At 44.3% G+C, this 22,472-nt stretch overlaps 1 protein-coding gene across 2 annotated transcripts; it reads right to left on the bottom strand.

Annotated features, from left to right (window-relative positions):
- Positions 1-546: 546 nt before the first annotated feature.
- LOC101823150 (C-type lectin domain family 2 member E-like) lies at positions 547-13,329 on the bottom strand. 2 transcript variants are annotated; one of them, XM_040737400.1, is made up of 5 exons: positions 13,205-13,329; positions 6,186-6,311; positions 4,148-4,323; positions 2,368-2,555; positions 547-662 (listed from the first exon to the last, which is right to left on the bottom strand). In XM_040737400.1, exons 1-4 carry the CDS (start codon positions 13,254-13,256, stop codon positions 2,445-2,447), a joined length of 465 nt encoding a protein of 154 aa, XP_040593334.1. In that variant the 5' UTR covers positions 13,257-13,329; the 3' UTR covers positions 547-662; positions 2,368-2,444. The 2 variants fall into 2 exon arrangements, 1 of the variants encoding a protein (XP_040593334.1); XR_005873719.1 differs by lacking the exons at positions 6,186-6,311; positions 13,205-13,329 and adding an exon at positions 4,661-5,056.
- Positions 13,330-22,472: the final 9,143 nt, after the last annotated feature.

Raw genomic sequence — 22,472 nt, 5'->3', positions numbered from 1 at the left:
GCCTAGGCCCTGCTCCAACTGATATGACAAACTTGGAAGATCCCCCATGGAAGACCTCACCCTAGCTGGGGAGCAGAAAGGGAATGGGATAGGGGGCCGGTGGGGGGCAGGAGAGGAGGGGAGAGAGAGGGAACTAGGATTGATCATAAAACAAGCTTGTTACTGATTTAAATTTAAAAATAAAAAAAAGCCTGATGCCAGCTGCTCATAAACACCATTTAATTGTTTGGCAGCAGAGCCTCTTAAAAGAGCTTTCTGCTTTTGCCAATAAGGGTGAGTCAAGAAGCTTCTCTTTAAAGAGCTATTCCTCTGCTTGTCTCTAGCAAACAGAGCCCACTCGAGAAAATGCTGCTACCAAGAAGTCAAGCTTGACTTTGTTTTTAAAATCCCTTTTTAAGTTCATGTCAGGTTTTACATGGAAATGCTTTCCCCAAGTGTGGACAACATTCGTTGACCTTAAGTTTGTATCAATAAATACAAAATTCTTACCAAAGCATAGTATTCATTTCTATGTCACTCTACACAAGCTATGAAAATACTGTCACTGTGAAATACACATGTTGGGCTTGCTACAAATATACTTCCTAGGCATGTAGTTCCTGCTACTGCTGATCCCTCTGTCACTCAGGTAGCAATATTTTCCTTCTCCTCGGATGAAATTCCTAAAAAACAAAAAAACAAAAAAACAAAATTTCTGCAGAGCCTGCCATGGCATTCACTCCTGCAATGATATCTCCCTTATGTCCACTGTGTATTTATAACATGAATCACATAAAGACAGAGTCCATGAGGAATCACCAGCACTAGTTTTGCACCTAGTGACTTTTACATTCTCAGGGTTCCCTTTGATGACCACACCTTTGTCGTTCATCTGTGTTGTACCCTGTAATGTGTGTATAAAGCATTTGACTGATGCTTGCTGCCATGTTCAAATGAACTTCAGCCATGGGTAGCATCACAAGGGTGGTATGGTAATATATTATTTATGATATATTAAAGCCACTGGAGATCAAAACGGCAAAACAGTCACATTAGTTAGCAATAGAAACTAGATAGTGGTGGTCCACACCTTTAATCCCATCACTTGGGAAGTAGACGTAGATGGATCTCTGTTAGTTCAAGGCCACTCTGAGCTACCTGAGTATATCCAGTCCTTAAGAGAAACAGGTCACATAAAGATGATCTCAGCACTTGGGATCACACACCTTTAATCCCAGAACTCATGAGAAGTATTAAAGACAGGAGCAGGGTCTCAGAGATGGCATTCATTCTCCATCCACATTAAGGATAGGAAGACAGACATTCATTCTCCAGCCACACTGAGGATAGGAAGGCATTGATTCTCTCCAGTCACACTGAGGAGAAGCCGCAGTTTGAGGCTTGGTGAGAGCCTATGGAGACAGGATCAGCCCTTTCAGCCTGAGGTAGTTGCTTGGCTGTTTTGCTTTTCTGATGATCAGCTTGAAGCTTGAATCCCAATATCTGTCTCTAGGTCTTTTACTTATCATGACACAGGTTGGTTTTCAATTCTGTCTTGGGTATTTTTAACATGTGTAAAAGTGGGAGAAAATGCATCCCTTAGTAAATTGCTGAATTTAATGATGCACATGACTGGGGCTGTGTTTTGCCATTCCAATGAAATGGGTCTGTTCAAAATGGCTATGCTCACATCACAACACATGAACACACTAGAAGAAGTGTTCTGAAAACATACAAGCTGTTATATTTAGTGTCGTCTGTCCACCTCCAAGGGTGTTTTGATGACTCTCTGTGAAGGCCGATCCAGTGGTTAAAAGTCTCACTGTATATCTTCAGGAAATTCTGTCATAAAAAAGGGAAAGCAAATATATGGGTCTCTCAGTTTTAGATAACCCTTGAGTGTCTGCCCTACAGCCCCCTCTCAGGATGGCAGCAGGGTGTACTGAGAGTCATCGACTTTGGAGCCTACATAACCTTCGGTTTTCAGTGTGTGTACTTTACTGCCATAATCCTTAATACATGGACACCCATCCTTCTGTGGCTGAGAAAGTCCCTCGCTAAGCCTCTACTTGTAGTTAATAACAGTTGTCCCCTTAAGTATGCAACACCTACCAGCCCAAACAAAGAGTTACATGACCACCACATCTTTCAAATGTATGTCTGGCCATGCAGGTTGCCAATTAGCACTAAAGAAGAGAATGTCTTTGGAATGTCTCAGGGCTACAACCAGATATGTTGCCATCACAATTGGCACATACTAACATGTGTCCTGTGTCCCCCAATGACTAGGGTAGAAACGTTCCTCGTGTTTCAGCTTTAAACACCCTATCCTAAGGCAGTAAATATTCAACAGAACAAACAACGAACCAGTTCCTGATCCTTTCTTACCAGCTCCTCCAGGTTGTCAAATCGAGCTAGTTGGGCATCTAGTGCCATGCAGGAGGTCTGGCTGGATGTCCAGTTTCTCATGTCTTCAGAAAAATAAAAACATTTGCTTCCAAAACCAATCCAGTCTCTTGAGCAGATGTCAGAGCAAGTTCCACGGTTTTCAATGGCTGGTCTCCCAGAAATGTAAACTGTGTCATGAAATATTATAAGAAACATTTTCTGTGTCTGCTCCCATAGGCTAGCATCTAAATCTCGATGTGGGAGGTGTACTTGGACTGTACTTTCATAACTGATGTCTAGGAGACCCCTTCCAGCACAGTGGTCCCCAATCAAGGCCTTCCAGTGAATGCTAAGGAAGTGCATTAATTTTCTCCTTTGTGTTTTGAGTTTTGAAAAAGAATCACACTATGTCCCCCTGCCTGGCCTTCAATATCCCTCTGTGCCCTGTACTTGTCTGGATCTTGTAGTAATCCTGCTGGCTGTGGCTCCTGAGTGCATGGAATAAAGACAACATACCCTGTAAGGAAATGATTTCTAGGCCATCAGCTCCTTCAGACTGTTCCTAGTTCCTGGAATCCTGTAGCTTCCTCTCCCACAATCCTCCTTCACATTCTCCTTTGCTCTTGACTAGAATGTAGAGTGTAAAGAGCTGTGTGTGTGAGCATGCTGTAACACTTACAAAGGAGAACAAGGAGGAGGGATGCAAGCTGTAGATGAGAAGGAAGGACAGGATGCCGCCTGTGAGCCATGAAAAAGTTATAAAGAGCATGGTTTTTCTAGTGTCAACTTTACTGGTGTTTTTTCTAATTTGTGGTTGATAAGTGTATAAAAATGTAAGCACAATAAAAGTATAAAATCATAACCGAAGCTCCATGGCTTCCCAATGGCTATTCTAACTGTGTGGAAGTTCAATGAGATACATAGGGTTTGGGACTGGGCAAGTGTTGCAGTGCTATGCTAATGGAACTGTGTGATGAGTTCATTTGTGAGTCATGGTAAAGTGATGTGTGTGTGTGTGTGTGTGTGTGTCTGTGTGTCTGTGTGTGTGTGTGTGTGTGTGTGTGTGTGTGTGTGTGTGTGTGTGTAAGAAACTCTGAATGCAGCAGGGTCTCAGAGGACCACTTTGAAAAAGCAGACATTTTTCTTTTATAACATTGTCTTTTTCTTCTTTTAACAGAAAAGAACAAATGCATGGCTCTTTTGAAGGGCTATAGAGCCTACAAATAAATGATTTAATAAGAAATACTGAATACTAGAAATGACCACACTTATTTTTAGTGGAGGGAAATTTGTTGTAGCTGTTCCCATATCTTATATCCAGTACCATGAGGCTTTAACAAAGGGAACAAATACAATGGTCCTGAGGGTGACTGTCTCTTCTTTTGATCTGACTCTTTTCAGAGCTACATAACAGTTTAGGTTACACTGACTAAGTCTTCTTGGCAAAAGTTTGTCCATGTCTAAGCCTGTACTTGCAGTTATCAACAGTTGTCACCTTAAGTATGCAACACCTGTCAGCTCAGACAAAGAGTTACATGACCACCACACTTCTCAAATGTATGTCTGTCCATGGAGTTTGATTATTGGCACTAAAGGAGTGAATGTCTTTGAAATGTCTCAGGGCTATTGCCATCACAATTAGCACACACTAACATATGCCCCATGTCCACTGTATGCCTAGGGTGGGATCCTTTCTCATGCTTCATATTTAACTTCCCTACCTCAAGGCAATAAATATTCAAAAGACAACCCAACAAACAAATTCTTGATCCTTTCTTACCAGCAACTCCAGGCTGTCAAATTGAGCTAGCTGGGCTCCTTGTGCCTTGCAGGAGGTCTGGCTGGATGTCCAGTTTCTCATGTCTTCAGAAAAATAAAAGCATTTACTTCCAAATCCAATCCAACCTCTTGGACAGCTGGCATTGCAAGGTCCACAGTTGTCATTTTCTGGTTTCCCTACAATGAAACAGTGTCATGAAATATATAAGAAACATTTTCATCTCTAGTCCAATAGGCTAGCATCTAAATCTCAATGTGGGAGGTGTACTTGGACTGTACTTTCGTAACTGATGTCTAGGAGACCCCTCCTAGCACAGTGGTCCCCAATCAGGGCCTTCCAGTGAGCGCTAAGGAAGTGCATTAATTTTCTCCTTTGTGTTTTGAGTTTTGAAAAAGAATCACGCTATGTCCCCCTGCCTGGCCTTCAATATCCCTCTGTGCCCTGTACTTGTCTGGATCTTGTAGTAATCCTGCTGCCTGTGGCTCCTGAGTGCATGGAATAAAGACAACATACCCTGTGAGGAAATGATTTCTAGGCCATCAGCTCCTTCAGACTGTTCCTGGTTCCTGGAATCCTGTAGCTTCCTCTCCCACAATCCTCCTTCACATTCTCCTTTTCTCTTGACTAGAATGTATAGTGTAAAGAGCTGTGCGAGTGAGCATGCTGTAACACTTACAAAGGAGAACAAGGAGGAGGGATGTAAGCTGTAGATGAGAAGGAAGGACAGGATGCAGCCTGTGAGCCATGAAAAAGTTATAAAGAGCATGGTTTTTCTAGTGTCAACTTTCCTGGTGTTTTTTTCTAATTTGTGGCTGATAAGTGTGTAAAAATGTAAGCACAATAAAAGTCTACGACCATAACCAAAGCTCCATGGCTTCCCAATGGCTATTCTAACTGTGTGGAAGTTCAATGAGATACATAGGGTTTGGGACTTGGCAAGTGTTGCAGTACTATGCTAATGGAACTGTGTGATGAGTTCATTTGTGAGTCATGGTAAAGTGATGTGTGTGTGTGTGTGTGTGTGTGTGTGTGTGTGTGTGTGTGTGTGTGTGTATAAGAAACTCTGAATGCAGCAGGGTCTCAGAGAACCACTTAGAAAAATAACAGACATTTTTCTTTTATAACATTGTCTTTTTCTTCCTTTAGCAGAAAAGAACAAATGCATGGCTCTTTTGAAGGGCTATTGAGCCTATAAAAAATGATTTAATAAGAAAAACTGAATACTAGAAATGGCACACACTTATTTTTAGTGGAGGGAAATTTGTTGTAGCTGTTCCCAGTTTGTATACCCAGTACCATGAGGCTTTAATGAAAGGAACAAATACAATGGGTGACTGTCTTTTCTTTTTATTTGACTCTTTTCAGAGTCATATAATAGTTTAGGTTACACTGACTAAGTCTTCTTGGCAAAAGTTTGTCCATGTTTAGACTTGTGTATTATTCACTGATGCTGTTAAAGTTAATTTTATAAAACAATATGAATCATTACTTCAGCTATGGCGGGGAAGCTGTACAAGATTTTATCATGTTATTTACAACAGTCTACAACTAAATGCTCAGGAATAACATATTTCTGGAACATTCTACTTAATAATTTCAGAGTAGTTGAAGATATTAACTAAAACTAGGAGTCATGGAGGCAGTGAGTCTTCACTGAAACTATGAATAATGGGCGATGGTTCATCGGTACCTTCCCCAACCCTATTACTCTCCACTGCCCTTACTTCCCTTTAGCTGTAGCTCTTCCTTCAGGTTTTACTCCTCTTGTTTCAGTGCTGAATAGTTCCTCCAGGTAGAATATGTCTTCTGCATCTCTCTAGAGCTTGTTGAATGTCATCTTCCCAGAGATATTGAGCCTGGCCTCCTTTGCACAACACAGCTTTTGCTATTCCTTTTCTGCTAAGCCTTAACTTCCCAAAGAACAGGAATTTCTGGTGTGTTTTCTCTAGAACCCTTCCCACAGTGCCTGACTCACAGTGATCAGTAAGTATTTACTAACAGTGAGAATGTGGACAGAACTGGAGAATGAATCACTTACTTGGCAAACCAACAGAAAGTGCAATTACAATTACAGTGAGGACCACAATAAATATGTAGCAGTCTTGAAGCTTAATGGGAAACCTAGAGGAGATGCTTCTGAGGTGTTTTCCTTGAAGAATATTACCTGTAAAATAAGAATATAAGAATGCTAGTTTAGAGAATTTCTTAAGGAAGATAAGATAAACTTAGCACAAAAACCCACCTTACAATTGCCTACAGGTACCTGAAAGGGCACTAAAATCCCTTTCAATGAAGGCCCTGGTCCATAAAGGATGTCCCTGGTGGAAAGAAGACTAGAGATGCTGGAAACAGCCAGGGGCCTTCTGGTTGCTGAACTAGGGTGAATCATGAAAGAGCAAGTGTGGGGACACCAGACCTTGAACAGAGACCCACTTCCCCTTCAGCCTGGGAGCAGGCAGCTGTGAGATAATGTTTACTGAAAACAATTCAGTGCTATAAAGCTCTTGATAGGGCTCAGATAAGGGCTTGCTCACTGAAACACCATGACTTTGATACCCCCTACGGCTACATGCTTCTTCCTGTTCCCCCTGCGGTGTCTCCCCGATTCTGTGGCCTGAGATTAAACCACCAGCCAGGAGGGTGAGAAGTCTGGGAGAGTTGTTGGAGAATTGTATGTAGATGGATGACAGAAGTCCTTAAAAAGGGAAGCTCTTTTTTCTTGGGGAGCTCTCTCTCCTAAGCGGACTTGGGGTCTCCTCCTAAGCTGACTTGGGAAGCATAAAGTTTTCTTAAAGCAACCAACTGGTCTCTGTGTCATCTATCCCGACCACCTCGCTACATTCTCGGATGCAGGCTGTACAGCAGGTGCGACAAGCAAGAAATAAAGGAGTGAGGACCACAGTGAGAAGCAGCAACAGCAGCCAGCTGCATTGCTCTCCATTAAAAGTGTTCTGGGTAGGAGGGGTAACAGAAACATTAGGGGGAAAAAATCAGAGTAACTAGACCTATTAACAAACTAAGAGAAAAGTAGAAACATCTATACACAGCAAAACTGTGTGAAAATTAGGCATAAAGGAACTGTCCCACACTTAACAAAAACTATCCACTAAAAAACAAACAGTAAATCCAGTTGCAGTCTTCTTCATTCCCAACCATGCAATTATGAATGCTTTCCCAGCCATATGGAGCAGGAGCAGGATGTCTGCTGACTACTCCAGGGTGACTTTCACAGGAGGGCCACCCAGGGCAAAGAAATAGGGTCACATACCTGGAGAATGGCTCAGCAGGTAAGAGCACCTGCAGCTCTTCCAAAGGATACAGGTTCAATTCCTAGAACCCACAAGATAACTTACAATCCTGCCAACTCCAGTTTGAAGGGACCCATTTCCCACTGCTGGCACCATTACCCCCCAAATGCACCAGGCACTCATGCGATGAACAAACACGCAGACAAAAGAGCCACAGTCACAAAATAAGGGTCTTGAAGGAAGAAAGGTTTATGCTTCTTGAAAACAGATGAAAGTGTTTCTTTTCACCAATGATGTGGGCCTATCTGCACAAAAATTCTCACAAACCTACAAAATACTCCTGGATGTTAAAAAAATGAGTTTACAAAGCTAGAGAACATAATGTCAGCATGGTAAAATCAGTTGCAGTTTCTGTCAAATGGAAATTATTGTCTAAGAGAACACCATTTGCAGTAATGCCAAAAACATAAACGACAAATCTAAATGAAAAAGTTCATAATCAGCATAAGGAAAACTACATGTAAAACTAGGAAGAAATCAGGGCAAGGCTGGAGAGCTGACTCAGTGGTTAAGAGCACATTTGCTACTCTTGAAGAGGACCTGGGTTTGATTCCAGCACCCACATAGGAGCTTACAACATCTAAAATTTCAGTTTCAGGAAATTTGACACATATTACAGGAGATTTGATCGCAGTGTAAATCTCCAAGACTGTGTTAACAAAATTTACCTTGGATCAGGGGCAGAGCCAGCAACTAATTGACAAGAATTAGCCATAGAAAGTACAAATGACCCAGGAAGACAGATACAGAGACACACAGGAAGTGAAGTGAGAGACTTAGATATTTCATGGTCTTTTGTCTAGGACATGTGGAGAGAGACATGCATGCTGCGTAGCCACTTAAAAAGGGAAGGTCAGGGGATCCTTCCTCCATTGCCTCTTTGATCTATCAGGTTTCACCCCAATATCTGACTCCCAAGTCTTTATTGTTAATAGAACAACTTAGATAAAAACAACAGATGGCCTTTCCTTTCCTGACCTTGGTGGGCACTAGGAATGCATGTAATGCAGATATTTATGCAGGCAAAAAACTCATACCCATAAATTTTTTATAATAAAAAAGGAAAGATAAAGACAGTTCTAAATACATAAGGAACTTGACCACTCAATATTGCTCATATGTCAACAATTCATGAACTAATTTATATATGCAACAGTGTCACTTCCTGAGGAATGGATGCCTTCAAAAAAAAAGACATAGCACCAAATTATATGAAAAGTCTCATGAAAATTAAAAAGAAATTAGAATAGTCAAAATTGATCCTGAAAAAGAAAGGTCTAATTCAGTGATCATGCTGCCTAATCACATGACTCCTGGAAACAGGAATAAAGACAGCCTGATGCTAGCAAAAAAAGAAGACACTAGAATAATAAAGCAGGAAAAAAAAGACTCCAGAAATTACATCAAACACACATGGTCAACAGATATTTAGACAGGGAAAGACAGCCATTGCTCCATTATGTATGTGCTACTGAAGTAACCTGGTGTCTGTCTTGACAAGAATCAAGTCAGACTGTAGACCCAAGCACAAAGTTTAGTATTGTAAGTCATTTAATTCTTTTAAAAGTGGGGGGAAGGTGCGAATTTGTCTTAGGCAAAAGTCGTCTTAGATCCAAGAGCAAAATCATTGTGTATATAACAGGAGGCAGATGAATTAGATATTGATGTGACTCTAACGCCATTTTTCAGAAAGACAGACTTGTGCAGACACTATGAAGCTGTATGGCTGTTTGTACAGGAAGTGTAAGATGTGGTGAAGCCCCCATCATGCCCATGCTGGAAAGGAAAGCCCGCATTTATGTTTCATTAAGAAAGAACAAGAAACCTTAATGTGCATATTTGTGGTACCTTTAGGGATCACTGTGAAAACTGGAACATTTGCAATCATTCAAATGTCCCCAAGCTGATGACAAGGTAAGCAAACTCTAGCAACAAAGAAACAAGTTGGACCACAAACCTGCACTTCCCTATTTCTCATGCCATTTACCAGGCCACAGTCTCTAAACTCATCAGCAAGCTTAAAGGCAGTGAGTCACAGAAAACTGTCTCCTTCCTTCCTCCCTCCCCACAAATTCTGGAAAAATTAATAAATAAATAACCCAACTGCCATGACTCACTTCCTCCTCTCACTTCTCCACGAGTTTCCTGCCAGCTTCTCTTCTTGTGTAAGATTTCATCTGAGGTGCTTGCATTCTTCTGAATTCAGATAGTGTTCCTGTGTCAGTGGTGCTGTGGACATAGTCTCCTAGAATCTAGTCAATAGTGGATCTGACCTGCTATTAATAGACACTGCGTTTCCTGAAGAGCAGAAAGCAACGCTGTGACAACTGACAGAAGCCAAATGTGAAGTCTCTGCTTCAGGGACACATTTTATGGCACTCTGGAAAAGTAAGTGTGTAACGGCTGGGGACAGAGGTACACAGTGTCTGCAACCTGGAATGGGGAAGTTGCGGATAGGTGGGAGGTCTACATATCCTTCATAAGCTATTGTTTTAGATTTATTTTTGTGTATGAGTGTTTTGTCTGCATTTATGTATATATGTGTACTATATGCATGCCTACTGCTAGGAAAGGTTCTGAAAAGTGTGTTGATCCCTGGAATTGGAGTTAGGGCTGGGAATGTGAGCCACCATATTGGTGTTAGGAATCAAACCCAGTCCTCTACATGTTCTTAATGGTTGAGTCTCTACATATCTTGATGAAGAATTCATGATTAGATGTTTTCAAAATTCATGAAATTTATACCAAATGAGTTAATTTTACGGAATACCAATTGTACCTTTTACAAAGTTTCCACTGATTTTATCCATTGCCTTTTGCTGGCTGTCACACCCCTCTGTCCCATTAACAACAGAGAAGGCTATGCAGGACTGGAAGGCTTTACGTCCGAAGCTGTGGCCTTTGGGTTTGGGGTCCCCACAAAACTCTGGACCTCCATTCTTTACTCTCTTATGTTCAATTACAGATCCAGCGCTTCTCAGCGTGTGAGCAATCTGGTTTCCCGAGGTTCTCCTCATTGATCCTCACACCCCCCTGTACATTGTGAATCTTTGGAGATATCTAGCCTTTCATATTTTGAATGTATATGCTTCCTTGTGGTTTCAAGTTCTGCATTGTGCTTAAGAAAAAATCCTTCCAAATCCAGTCTGATTTTTAACTAGTTCTCTGACTGACAAGCAGTGTTAGGCTTTCATGCCTGACTAATTTCTCTGAACATGTCACCCACATTGTCACTAAAGACTTCATCCCATCCTCTCTTATTGGAGCATAGTATACCATTACATATGGGAATTGATAAGTTTTGGATCCGCAGTTATTGGATATCCTCCTCCGCCAATGCAATAAGTCAATCAAACCGAATTAACAAATCCAGGTTTAATCTGAGCAGACCATAGGACCTCTCAGGTGGCTCTAGGGAAAGCAGGGGAGAGAACATGAGAGTGTGACAACCAGGTCTTCAGTGGCCAATAGGCTTGATGTTGAGCAGCTCCAGGGAGGGACTGACTCTGGGCTGGCTTTCTGAAGGGAGGGGCTGCTGCTTGGAGGGCTTTCTGAGGGGGTGGGGTCAGGAATGGGAGGAGTGAGACTGGAGTGCAGAGTGCAACCCCCCCCCCCCGCTGCAGCTCCCCAACAAGAATATGTATCACAGTTTTCCCATTTATTCACTAATAGAATGCAGGCGTGTTCCATGTGCTTGCTAATGTGAACAGTGTCACAATACACAATCAAGCAAAATATCTCTAGGAGGAGGCAGATAGCAAGTAGACAATAATTACTATATAGTGTGTCAGATCTGGTGTTAAAGGGCACAGTAGGATGAGTACAGATCCCAATAAATACTGTGTTTCTAAAAATAGCCAGGGGGGGGTTAATATAGTCACCATAAAGAAACAATGAACGTGTGCATTCATTTTAATGTGCCAGTCAAAAAACACAGCCACCTCTGGCCTTGAACTGTTCAGACTGACTAACCAGTAGGGTTCTCCACTGGCAAGAAAAAAGGGCTTGCTGGACCTTTGTTTTAAGCAACCAGATTTTATCAGGCCTGCGAGTCATATGATGATGAAGCCACAGATGAGGAGGTGAAACTGTTAGAGTTTACAGCCAGGTCCACAGTCAGCAGGTGTGGCAACTTTCAACTAGTCAGCTGCTTTGAGGACTTTGGCCACTGCTGAGGACTTGGCTGCCCTTTCCAGCCCACAGAGAAGCCTGAAGAAGGAAGGAAATCTTCATTTTGGTAACTTTTCCCAGCACAGCTGAGCTCTGGCTAACAGGAGGAATATGTGACCTGGTGGCACCCGAGGGACAGCAGAGACCAACAGCTGCTTCTGTCCCACAGAGCAGGTTCTTCAGGCTGTGTAAAGGGTCCTGGGTTGGTGTGGAGGGGACAGGACCCAGGCAGTTACAGGAGGCCTGGTGAGATGGCCTCCTCTTCAGTTCGTCCCCGCCTCCCAGGTCAGTGTCCCCATCTCCACAGCAGGGGTCGTCCACCTGGAGGACCCTGGCCTGATCTCCTGAGATCGCCAGCACACCCGTGAGCTAACAAGAATCATGAGCTCTGTTTTTCAAGACATATTCTATTCCTAAACAGAAACATTAAAGAGGGAGGAGAGACAGGTTTATTGTCGCTGTCCTTGTAGAGAAAGGACGGGGTTCATGTCCAGCATCCACTCAGGGGACTGCAATTGTCTAAGTGTAGTTCCAGGGGATTCAGTCCTTCTTTGGCCTCAGTGGGCACGGACATGCATGTAATGCACAGACACGTAGGTAAAGCACCCATACTCATGTAATAAAATTTTAAAAATTGAATGGAAGGAGATTTAAAAAGAATGAAACATTAGTTTTCAAAATGAAAGGATACAGTTTTAAAATAGAAATTTCCAGTGTCTTTTTCCAATCATTGACCATAAATTAAAACTGAAGATGGATTTCCTGATGGGATCAATCTCAAATCCCCACCCTCCTGAAAAACCTGGGATGCACCAATAGGAACAGCAGGACAGAGATTGTTCCCTGATGCCTTAGAATCACTCAAGGAGTATTCTGGTGGCCAAAGGAAGGGGAGAAACTTCTGACAGGTGGGAAGTATGGGTGAAAAGGCCCCAAGGCTCAGGAAAGGAAGGCTGGGATGAAGAAGGGGCACTGTAGGTGGGCTCTGGATGGCAGATGTGTGCCTGAGAAAGTCCCAGGTCATCCAGCAACCCTCCAGGAATCCAGACACCTGCTTTGTTTTACAACCTCAGACAGGCTGTTTATCCCTCTGGGCAGCAGCAGGGTTATCAGAATCAAGAATGAATGGCAGGTCTGGTGGCTACAAGTGTCTGTAAAACTACATCAAATGTTATCTGATGGGCAGTTTGTTCAACCCTAACACCTTCAACACATGGCTACAGGTCTTTTAATCACAGGGAGTGAGAGGAGAGTAAATCCCAGTCTCACTGGCTACCTCCTCATTGCCTCACTCAGGCAGGAAAGCAAGAAAAGTGCAAATTCCAGCTTCCTGAGAAGCATACATACCAAGTATGCTATTGGTTGCTCTTCTCCAAATATGTTTAAATAGCATACGCCGTAATAGAATAATACAGAAATGAACTGGTACCTTCCTTCCTACAGCAGAGCTCCCCACCCCACCCTCGACCTCTACTGAGCTCTAGAGACCCCTGTGGCAGGCTAACAGGCTGATGAGTCCTCTCCCTGATGAAACTCCCCTCTCTCCCTTAACTTAATTAACAATTCATTAAATACTTACAATTTCCTCTCACGTAGTCTGGGGAGGTAGACTCTGCAGTTAACATTCTCATGAAGGCTTTACACCACCTGTCTTCTTGCCGAAGCAAATAAACTCAGAGGACTAGAGTGGACATTTGAAGGCAGAGAAACTTAGGTTGTGGGCGGGACTGAAATGGAAGCTCTGCCAAGCTTGTCAATGATTTATTACCTGATGGATAATCCTGCACATAGTCACCCTTTTGACACATAGCATCTGTTTCTTGGAGAAACAGAATTACAAATTTGGAGAGGGAGTGTGACATAAAAGAAATGTGTACCATAAAGGAAATAAATGGAACTGAGGAGTGTTGTAGATTTTAATACTGCAAAATAGTTTTTAATTACAACAACTTCACACATTTCTCTCTGCGGCCAAGGTGGGATGACCGGGGTGTCTCACTGTGCTGCAAAAATCAACCTAAAAACAAAACAACTGCATGAGATGAAATGCAATTGCCAGCCCTTTTCAAGCTTGTGAAAAAGAGAATTTCTAGAAAGAAGCAAAAACTTTCAAAGATCCTGCTACAAGGCAGTGACCATAGAGGATTTGGAAAACTGTGAATTTGGAGCCATCTTTAGCCCTCTTTTTAAAAAAATGAATTTACCGTATGCATATTGTATTCTTCTGAATGTATGTGTGTGCACTGTGCATGCCCTGGGCTCATGGGGTCAAGGAGAGCAGCAGAGCTCCTGGAGTTGAGCCTCCTCCCAGCCCTCCATGTCCACCCTCTCAATACCTGTTTATCGCTAACCTCACCTCTCACCTTTGTGACCATCAGGTAACTAGAAGACTAGCTTTCCTTGCAGTGTGTTAACAGACAGAGAGCTCCCACAAACCCAGAAGCTACAAGCATCATAAAGTACCGTCTGACCCCTGTGACAAAGGTCCACCCACTTTGCTGTATCTGCCTGCGTCTGGTGTTTCCACCAATGTGCTTGAAAAGTGTCTTCACGTGTGGCTTCCTTTGGTCTGTGACTATAAAGATTCCATTACCACCGTGGAACAGGGAATTTAGAGTGATCTAAATGGGTCTTCCTGGGCCATGGTCACTCATTGTGTCTCCAGAGTAAACTCTTGTCTCCTGTGAGAAGAGAGTTGTGTGTCTGCACACAATGGGCAGTGACTGTCTGGGAACAGGATAGGAGAGCACATTGTCCTGTAGGAAAGTGCAGCAGAGAAGAGGCAGACCAGATAACAGCAGGCTGAGAGCGCTTCATTGGAATAGAGAGGGGCCCAAGCATTCCATGGCATGAAAGTTGAGCACACTTAAAGGTGCTGGGTGTGTGTGTGTGTGTGTGTGTGTGTGTTTACTGTTTGATTGGAAGCTGGTGAGTTCTGTTCCCTCCCCAGGCATATTGCTCCTGCAGGTGGAACTGAACACTCACTCTGGGGCTGAGCCATTCCTTCTGGCCTGGGGCTACAGCTCAGAGCATCCTGACTCAATTCCTTCTAACCTGAGGCTCTTACTCAAAATATCCCAACTCTGGTAGGGTAAAACAGAAATTAGTGTAGATGAGTCCTCATTTGCTGGTGGGTCCCAAAGGTGGAGTGGGAATGTTCAGGATGCTTCCAGGTTAGAATAAAAGCTGCTTCTCTGGGGGCATGAAGAATCCAGAGATGCTGTAGTTTAGGAAACCATGCAGATTTTGTTGGAGAAACTTGGTAAGATAGCGCGCGCACACACACACACACACACACACACACACACACACACACACACAAAAGCAGGGACCAAACAATAGAGTTAACATAATCATAACCACTGGGCCTGCCAAGGGCAAGATCCAACATCCCCAAGCAGCGAGGGGCTTTCCAGAAAGCATTGTCTGCCCTCTCTCTGTGTTGATCCTTTGTAGTAATTGTCTAGCTTCCCCCCCGTACTAGGCCAGGTTCATTCACATAACAGCACCATTCTGCTCCTAGATACACACAGGTGACCCCTCTCTAGGCAGTCATTAAGTCCAGCCCTCTGTGGTTTGGAAGATTGCCACAGCCAGTGAATCTGAGTTGGTTGCATGGCTATGCTTTTTTTTTTTTTTTTACCAGGGTCAGGTCTTCCTGAATATTGTCATGGTGGAAGCTTCACCCCTGCCCCTGGCGTCCATATACCCAAAGAGTCTGGAGTGTTAAGGTGGAAGTTTCACACTAGCCCCCTCCCCCATCACTCTCCATACCCTACTGCATCTCAGGAAGCCCACCAAACGATGATCCCTCTCCCGGAGATGCTCAAGACCACTGGCACAAGGTATTTAAACTGTCCCCCAGGAAACAGACTCCTGATTTTTCCAGTCTCCCATTTCCTCTCTGGGGTGCTGGAAGGCCATCAGGGAGTGTTGTATCCATTAAACATGAGCTTTCTTTATTGGGTTTGATTTGTTCTGATTTGGATTGCTGTGTCAGGGGAGAGGCTTGTCGGGCTGTAGAAGCTTTTCAAATCTGATTGCTCAGTTGGCTGTGCTTTATCTGTTGGAGCCCTGTTGCTGTTCCACAGCTGGTGGTTGTCCCTCTAGAGCCTTCTCCAGTGAAAGACCCTGAAATTATAGAAATAAAATATAAGCTTAAACAGGGAGGGCACCCCACTAGAGAACTTGGGAAGTGAACAAAGGACCCCATCCCAGGAACTGGCCAAACCACAGAATGGAATGTATGGTTTAGCAACCTTAATTGCAGAAGGGCTCTAAACCCACAAAAGGTCAATTCCGGGCTACTGACCACCTGTGAAGAACTGACCAGGGCATCAGAGATGGGCAAACAAGATTCGTGGGAAACAAGGAGATGATAACACCATTTACTTAGGGAGAGATGATTAACTCATACCAAGGTTTGAGGAATTTACAACGTGTAGGTCAGGAAGACATCCACTTCCCCTGGTCAGTAGTCACGTATCCCCCCCATCACAAGATAGGGACCCCTCCCAAAGGCTTGTGGTTTTTGTCTTTAAAAGCTGATTGTAACTAAACCTCGGGGCCAATCGGTCTAGAAGCTGACCAAGAGGCCCATCTGCAGATGCCTAATTAAAGCCTCTTGCGTGTTGCATCAATTGGCGAGTGGACTCTTGATTCTTGGGTGATGAATCCAGCTTGGGGACACCTCCTCAATTTGGGGTACCCCAATACCAACAGTAAGGGAGTAGAATCAGGCTTCTGTTTTTCCTGATTCTATGAACAAGATATTAATATGTTTCCTGTGCCAGGAGAACACCTAACTCTGTAGTGAAGAAGACTGTGACACTTTTCCCTCCAGGGCAGCAAGTGTAGGTACAATCCTGGGATGCAAAGTAAGTCTTATTTGATGCTCTTGCCTTGGAAGACAATTGTGTGTAGTTTTTTTCTGGTCCTACAGAGTCAGCCTCTCTGATTATCTGCGTCAGGTGTCTGGCTAAGCAGTGCTAATTTGTTGACTACTTGGTTTGTATTATGTTAGATATACCTACCCTGTGTATTTTGTTTCACTAGGCTAGCAGTTTTAGAAATAGTCTGTGAATGGAGGTGGAGATGGTGGGGTATTATATATGTACACACACACACACACACACACACACACACATACACACACACACACACACACCCTGGCAGCCGCTGTTAACCTTTAACAACCACTTTCTGCCTTTAGAGCAGACACCCTGGCAGCCACTGTGTACACAGCGAAACTTTTAACAATTGTCTCTGCCTCCCAGCTTCCCAGCTAGGTGGGTACAGTGGACACAGGTTAGTTTCTAACTATTACCTCCATGGGACCCTCTCATTATAATCCCTGAATTTTTAACTGTCCTCCTATGTGACTCTGGTCTCTACCTTGTATTCTTTCAAGGACAACACTGTGTCAACCACAGGTTTTCCCAAATATCCTAAGTTAACACCCTAAAACCAAAAGTTGTAAAGCTTAAAATGGAATGTGACTTTGACCCTTACCTCGAGGTTGTAAAAACTCTTTAACCCATACCTGGTGCTTGATTTTACTGTAAGAAGAGGCCTGAAATGAGCCCCCATTGCCATGGTTTCAGAAGATCAATCTCTGGGTGTGATGCCAGTTAGCTTGTAAGCTCTTTGTGCCCTGTGGGGATTTTTTTAAAATAAAGATTGCTTCTGGATTTATAGACCTTGGTGTTCTTCCCATTATTTGTGCCTCCCCCAACCCTTGGCCATCAGAGGGGGTGGTGTTTGTGGGGAAGGAGTGTCTTGGCTTCTTAAGGGCAGATGAAAGGAACCAGAAAAGGCAGCAAGAGAGAGCCAAGCGTGACCTTCATGCAGGACTGTGTTTCTATTGGTGGAAACATGGGGAGGGGTCATCTCAGTCTCACTGACTTGGAAGGATGGGCCATACATCCCACGACATGTGGGTGGATGAGAGAAAATCCCCATTGGAAGAAACCAGCTGCAAACTTCATAGGGACAGAAATGAACTTCCATGGTCCAGAAGCAGAGACTCTGCAAGTGCCGAGGGTGTCCGGACAGCTGTGGGGCAGGAGTGTCTGGAGTGCACAACATTGTGTCTGTTGTTAGAACAGAGTTAGATATGACAATGCAGTCTGTTGGGCCATTGGTCAGCCTGTTTTTGAGAAGAGAGATGCATCATTTGTCTCTTGATGTTCCCTGCCATAGGGAATGGCAGGTTGGGAAAAAGAACTGCTTCGTTTCTGTATGAAAAGGGAGTTCATAACTGATGTTTCCTTTTGGCTAGGAAACACCTTTCTCTCCAGACTAAGGTGTTGCATGTATTATGTTGTGGATGAATTTTGAACCAGTGTAAATGCACTGACTATCAGACTGGAAGCGAGTGTGAGAGCCCGGGTAAGAACAATTAGTTCCGCCATGGGGAAGTTGTGTGAGGGGAGGGGCCTGGCTTCCACTAACTGTGGGCTTGTGGGGTTCTCCAGTGCCCGTCAGAGGAGCTACACTCAGCAAGGGAGCTCATGGAGTTCACTTCACCTAACAGCAAAGCTAAAGCCTGGAGAGGCTCTGCGCCTCCTCATGCAGAATGCACTCAGGCAGTACCTTGGTCAACCCAGGGTTCCATGATAGTCTGTTCGCAGGTGCAAAGGACCCCTTTAAAAGACAGACCCCGCCCCCTTATGCTCTCTTTCCTGCTCTCCCCGTGGGGGCATACGGGACTTTTCCGGTCTCCCTCTTCTCTTCTGTCCTGTCCCTGTTTCTGTATCTCTGTGTGTCTCTTGACCTCTTTTCTCTTTCCTTTCCCCTTTCTAATAAAAACTTCTCACTTAAGGTCTGTCTGCCTGGCACCTTTATCCTCCACCTTGGTCACCCTCACCTGTCATGGAATCCGCCAAGGTTCCCCTCTTGCTTTATCCTAACACCATGCCAGGAAGTTGTACAGTGATAGCAAAGAGTTCGGGAGCCCAGCTACATAAAGTGTGCTTTAAAAAAGTAGTTTTAAGTGTTGTTGAAACTACTAATAAAATTATGGTTTTATTCCACTTTTAAAAAAAGAATCATTACTTTGGGGTTCAGGTGTTATGGTAGGAAAATTAATACAAAGAAAAATGTTTAACTACTTGTCGGCTTATAAGAGAAACTTGTGATTTTTTTTCTTTTTTATTATTTATTTTTAAATTTAAATTAGAAGCAAGGTTACTTCACAAGTCAGTTCCAGGTCCCTCTCTGTGTCCCTCCCCTCCTCCTGTGCCCTCCTCCCAACCCCCCCCCAATATCCCCTCATTTCCCCAGGGAGGGTGAGGCCCTCCTTGGGGGTGTCCATAGTCTGTCATTTCATCCGGGGCAGGGCCTAGACCCTCCCCCCAAGAGTTCAGGTTGAGAGTGCAACTCACATTGTTAGATGGGAGTCCAAAGTCCATGTGTATACTCAGGATAAATACTGATCTACTACCCAAGGCTCGATAGATTACCTAGGCCTCCTCACTGACACCCCCATTCAGGGGGTCTTGATCAGTCCCATGCTGGATTCCCAGGCATCAGTCTGGGATTTAAGAACTAACCCTTGTCAGGTCAGCTGTTTTTGGGGGTTAATCCCTTTGGTCATCAGCCCTCCCTGTCTGTTACTGGCTTTCTTGAGTTTAGCTCAGTGCTTAGAGTCTGCCTCTTCACTTGTGATCTTAATGTGATTTCTTATGTAAAGATTTTAATTTGTTTTTGGAAAATATGTAACTTTCGGCTATGTGGTAATCTTTTCTTTCATACAAATTTTTGTCTTAGGGGCATGAAGGGATGGCTCACAGGTTAAGAGCATTGGCTGCTTTTCCAGAGGTCCAGAGTTCAATTCCCAGCAACCACATGGTGCCTCACAACCGTCTGTAATGAGATCTGGTGCCCTCTTCTGGTGTACATGCGGACAGGACAGAGCACTCATATGAGAAAAAAGAGAGAGAAACTTTTGTAGAAGAGGAATAAGAGGGGAAAAAAGTAAGAGAAGTAAGTGTTGCTGTGTTACTGCAGCTCCTGGCAATGAAGCACCAACACAAAATTCAACAGAACCCACGTGGAGTTTACTGGGGGAAAGGGAGCACAGGGAGGGGTAGGTGTTGGCCGACCAGGAACAGAGGGGAGGGCAAGGGCAAGGGAACCAACCAGGGTGACAGGTGTCTGCTCACAAGGGAAAGCTTGCACTTGCATACACAGGCCCTACTCAGGCACAGAAGGCCTTAAGTAGGCAGCAACACAGGGCCCTTTGAGCTAGGTATCCATCTGATGTCAGTGTCAGGGAGTGGGGTCAGCATGAGGCCTGGATCCTTACAGGAAGATGAAGAAAGATGTAAAGGGAAACATCGGGGAAGGGGTAGAAGGGGACACATCTGAAATAAGGACTAGAGAAACACCTGGGAAGCAGAAGTGAAAGTAAAACAGAGAACAAAACAGGGAAGAGTCCAGAGAGGGAGAACAGCCTACAGAGAAGAAAATCACATGAGGACTTGAGCTTTGGCCTCAGATAAACTTCCCATGTGTGTTCTGCCTCACTCCAACAGTTTGACAATTCACATCTGCTCTGCACTTTCTCTGACCTCCCTGGAGCCTGCTGGGGGCTGGGCCCCTTGGCAGCAGGGTTCCTTTGAATTACAGGACATCCTGCTGTGTGAGGGGTTTATTTTAGGCTGCTCCCAACTGTAAAACAATCTGGGGCTTTTTCAGGGGTGACCAAGTATGTGGGGGAAAAAGGGATTAGAAGGAAAGTCAAGTGTCTCAGAGCAAGAGTGGAGGAGATCAGAGGATATGGGGGCTACTGGAGAAGGTTGTGGGATTGGGTGTGGGCATGGCGCAACTGAGAGACTTCGATTTCATATTCACAAGTGTGGAGAAGCTGTACTCTGGTCAGAGGGAGAGTTAGGAAACCTCAATACTGATGAGGCCCTTGAGTGAGTGTATAGTAAGGATGTGCAGGGGACTGTGGAGTGAGATTTTGTTTGTCTCAGGAATGAGCAGTGCCACTATGACCAGGGTCCAGGGCCAAAGTGGCCAGTCTAGAGTGACTATGTCTAGCTGTTTAGAGAAATAGGCCATGGGGTGGGTAGCATATGTTCCCTCTCAATTTTTAGCAAAGTATTTTGAGGGCTTGTTCTAGCTGAGCATGTGAAAAGAGATAGAGGGGCAGTATGAGTCCAAAAAGACTACTGAAGAATTGAGAGTAGACTTGACTGTGTTGATGGGGAAAGAAGGGATTAAGGGGGAAGGTGTCTCCTCTAGGGGCCCTTTAGTGGCATGAGAGAGAGTCTGAGCAGCAAGGGAAATGTTGAGGATCCATATGCAGAAAAATGAAAGAGGTCTGGTAATGCAAGCTGCTCACATTTGTTTGTGGGTGGGGAAGGCAAGGAGCTCTCCCTCATGAGACTGACAGGCCCACATAAATGACTGACAGCTGGCAGTTCTGGGCCTTGTCTCAGGAAGTCATATACCCACAAGAGACAGCTTAAGAAGGGTCATGGAGTGTTGGAGATAGGTCTGTGGAGAAGAGCTGCATAAGAGGAGGTCACCTGCACACTGGAGGAGATGAGGGGACAAGGCTAGGTGGGGTCCTGTTGTAAGACCTGGACAAAGTAGTGGGGGCTGTCTCAGAATCCCTGCAGCAAAGCCATCCAGGTGAGTTGCTGGGCAGGCAGGGTGTCTACATCCGCCTATGTGAAGGCAAAAGTATAGATGTATAGAGAGGGATAATGAAGACGACCTCTTTAAGATCAAAGGCAGAAAAGATGGCAGCAGAGGAGGGGATGGAGGGATGGAGTTTGGTTGTATGCATAGCAACCACAGGGAAGGTATACACAATTGCCTGGTTGTTTACTGTAAGTCCTGGACCAGGTGATTAATACACCTGGGCTTTTTGACACCTAGTGGGCAGCTTTGTGAAGAGAGTTAGTGAGAGGTACAATGGCTGCTTGCAGACACCAGTCAAGCTCAGTCATGGAAGTCTGCAAGCATGACAGTGGTGAGTCTTCAGGAGACTGATTGCTGAGGGAATCAAAGCAAGTAAGTTTAGGAATTGGGAACGTATCCAATGAAAGCTATAAAAGAAGCCCTGTCTACACACACACACACACACACACACACACACACACGTGCGCGCGCGCGCGCGCGCACTGAAAGAAAGGAAGGGGCCCCTGCAGGTGGCACACAGGGAGGGAAACTCCCATGAAGAGACAAAAATGAAAACCCGGTACAGATTGACTTCCTCAACCAGAATCAGACTTCAAGGAGTCCAGTAAATAGGCTGTTTACAATGAGTTTAAGCCCAGAATAGTTTTTTTTGGGGGGGGGGGAATCTTCCTTGTGTAATACAATCCACATTGCTCAAGGAATGATAATTACATTGATACTTAAGGAGAATTAGCCACAGTTACTTCTGGTTGTGGGAGCTTGAGGGAGCCTCTGGCTATCGGGATCATTGGATTACTAGACACCTCTGGTGTTGGTTGTAAGAGCTTGATATGGCCTGGCCCCACAGATGACACATGTCACAAGGCTGTTTGTCATTTCCAGTTCTCAGCTTTCTGGATGGAAGAGCACGTTTTACATCTTTCCCATTGGAAAGACAACCTGTATGCTTAGCATTCCTGGTTTCTCTAGAGATCCGTTCCCAAAAAACAGATATAGACAGAGAAACAAGGAAGATATAAGAGGAGGAAAGACAAGGCTATGTTTCCTGAGTGAGAAAACTGTTCATTATGAAGCAGGATAGAAAAACAGGGACAACTATGGGGACTGAAGAAGGAAAAGAAACTGCTCGCTCCTTCAGAGAAGGTGAGAAGACACACGACACACTTGAAGACACATGACACACTTGAAGA

The sequence above is a fragment of the Mesocricetus auratus genome, unplaced genomic scaffold, assembly GCF_017639785.1.
Source record: "Mesocricetus auratus isolate SY011 unplaced genomic scaffold, BCM_Maur_2.0 Super-Scaffold_100676, whole genome shotgun sequence".
Taxonomy (NCBI): Eukaryota; Metazoa; Chordata; class Mammalia; order Rodentia; family Cricetidae; genus Mesocricetus; species Mesocricetus auratus.
This window is presented reverse-complemented; position numbering and strand designations above follow the sequence as displayed.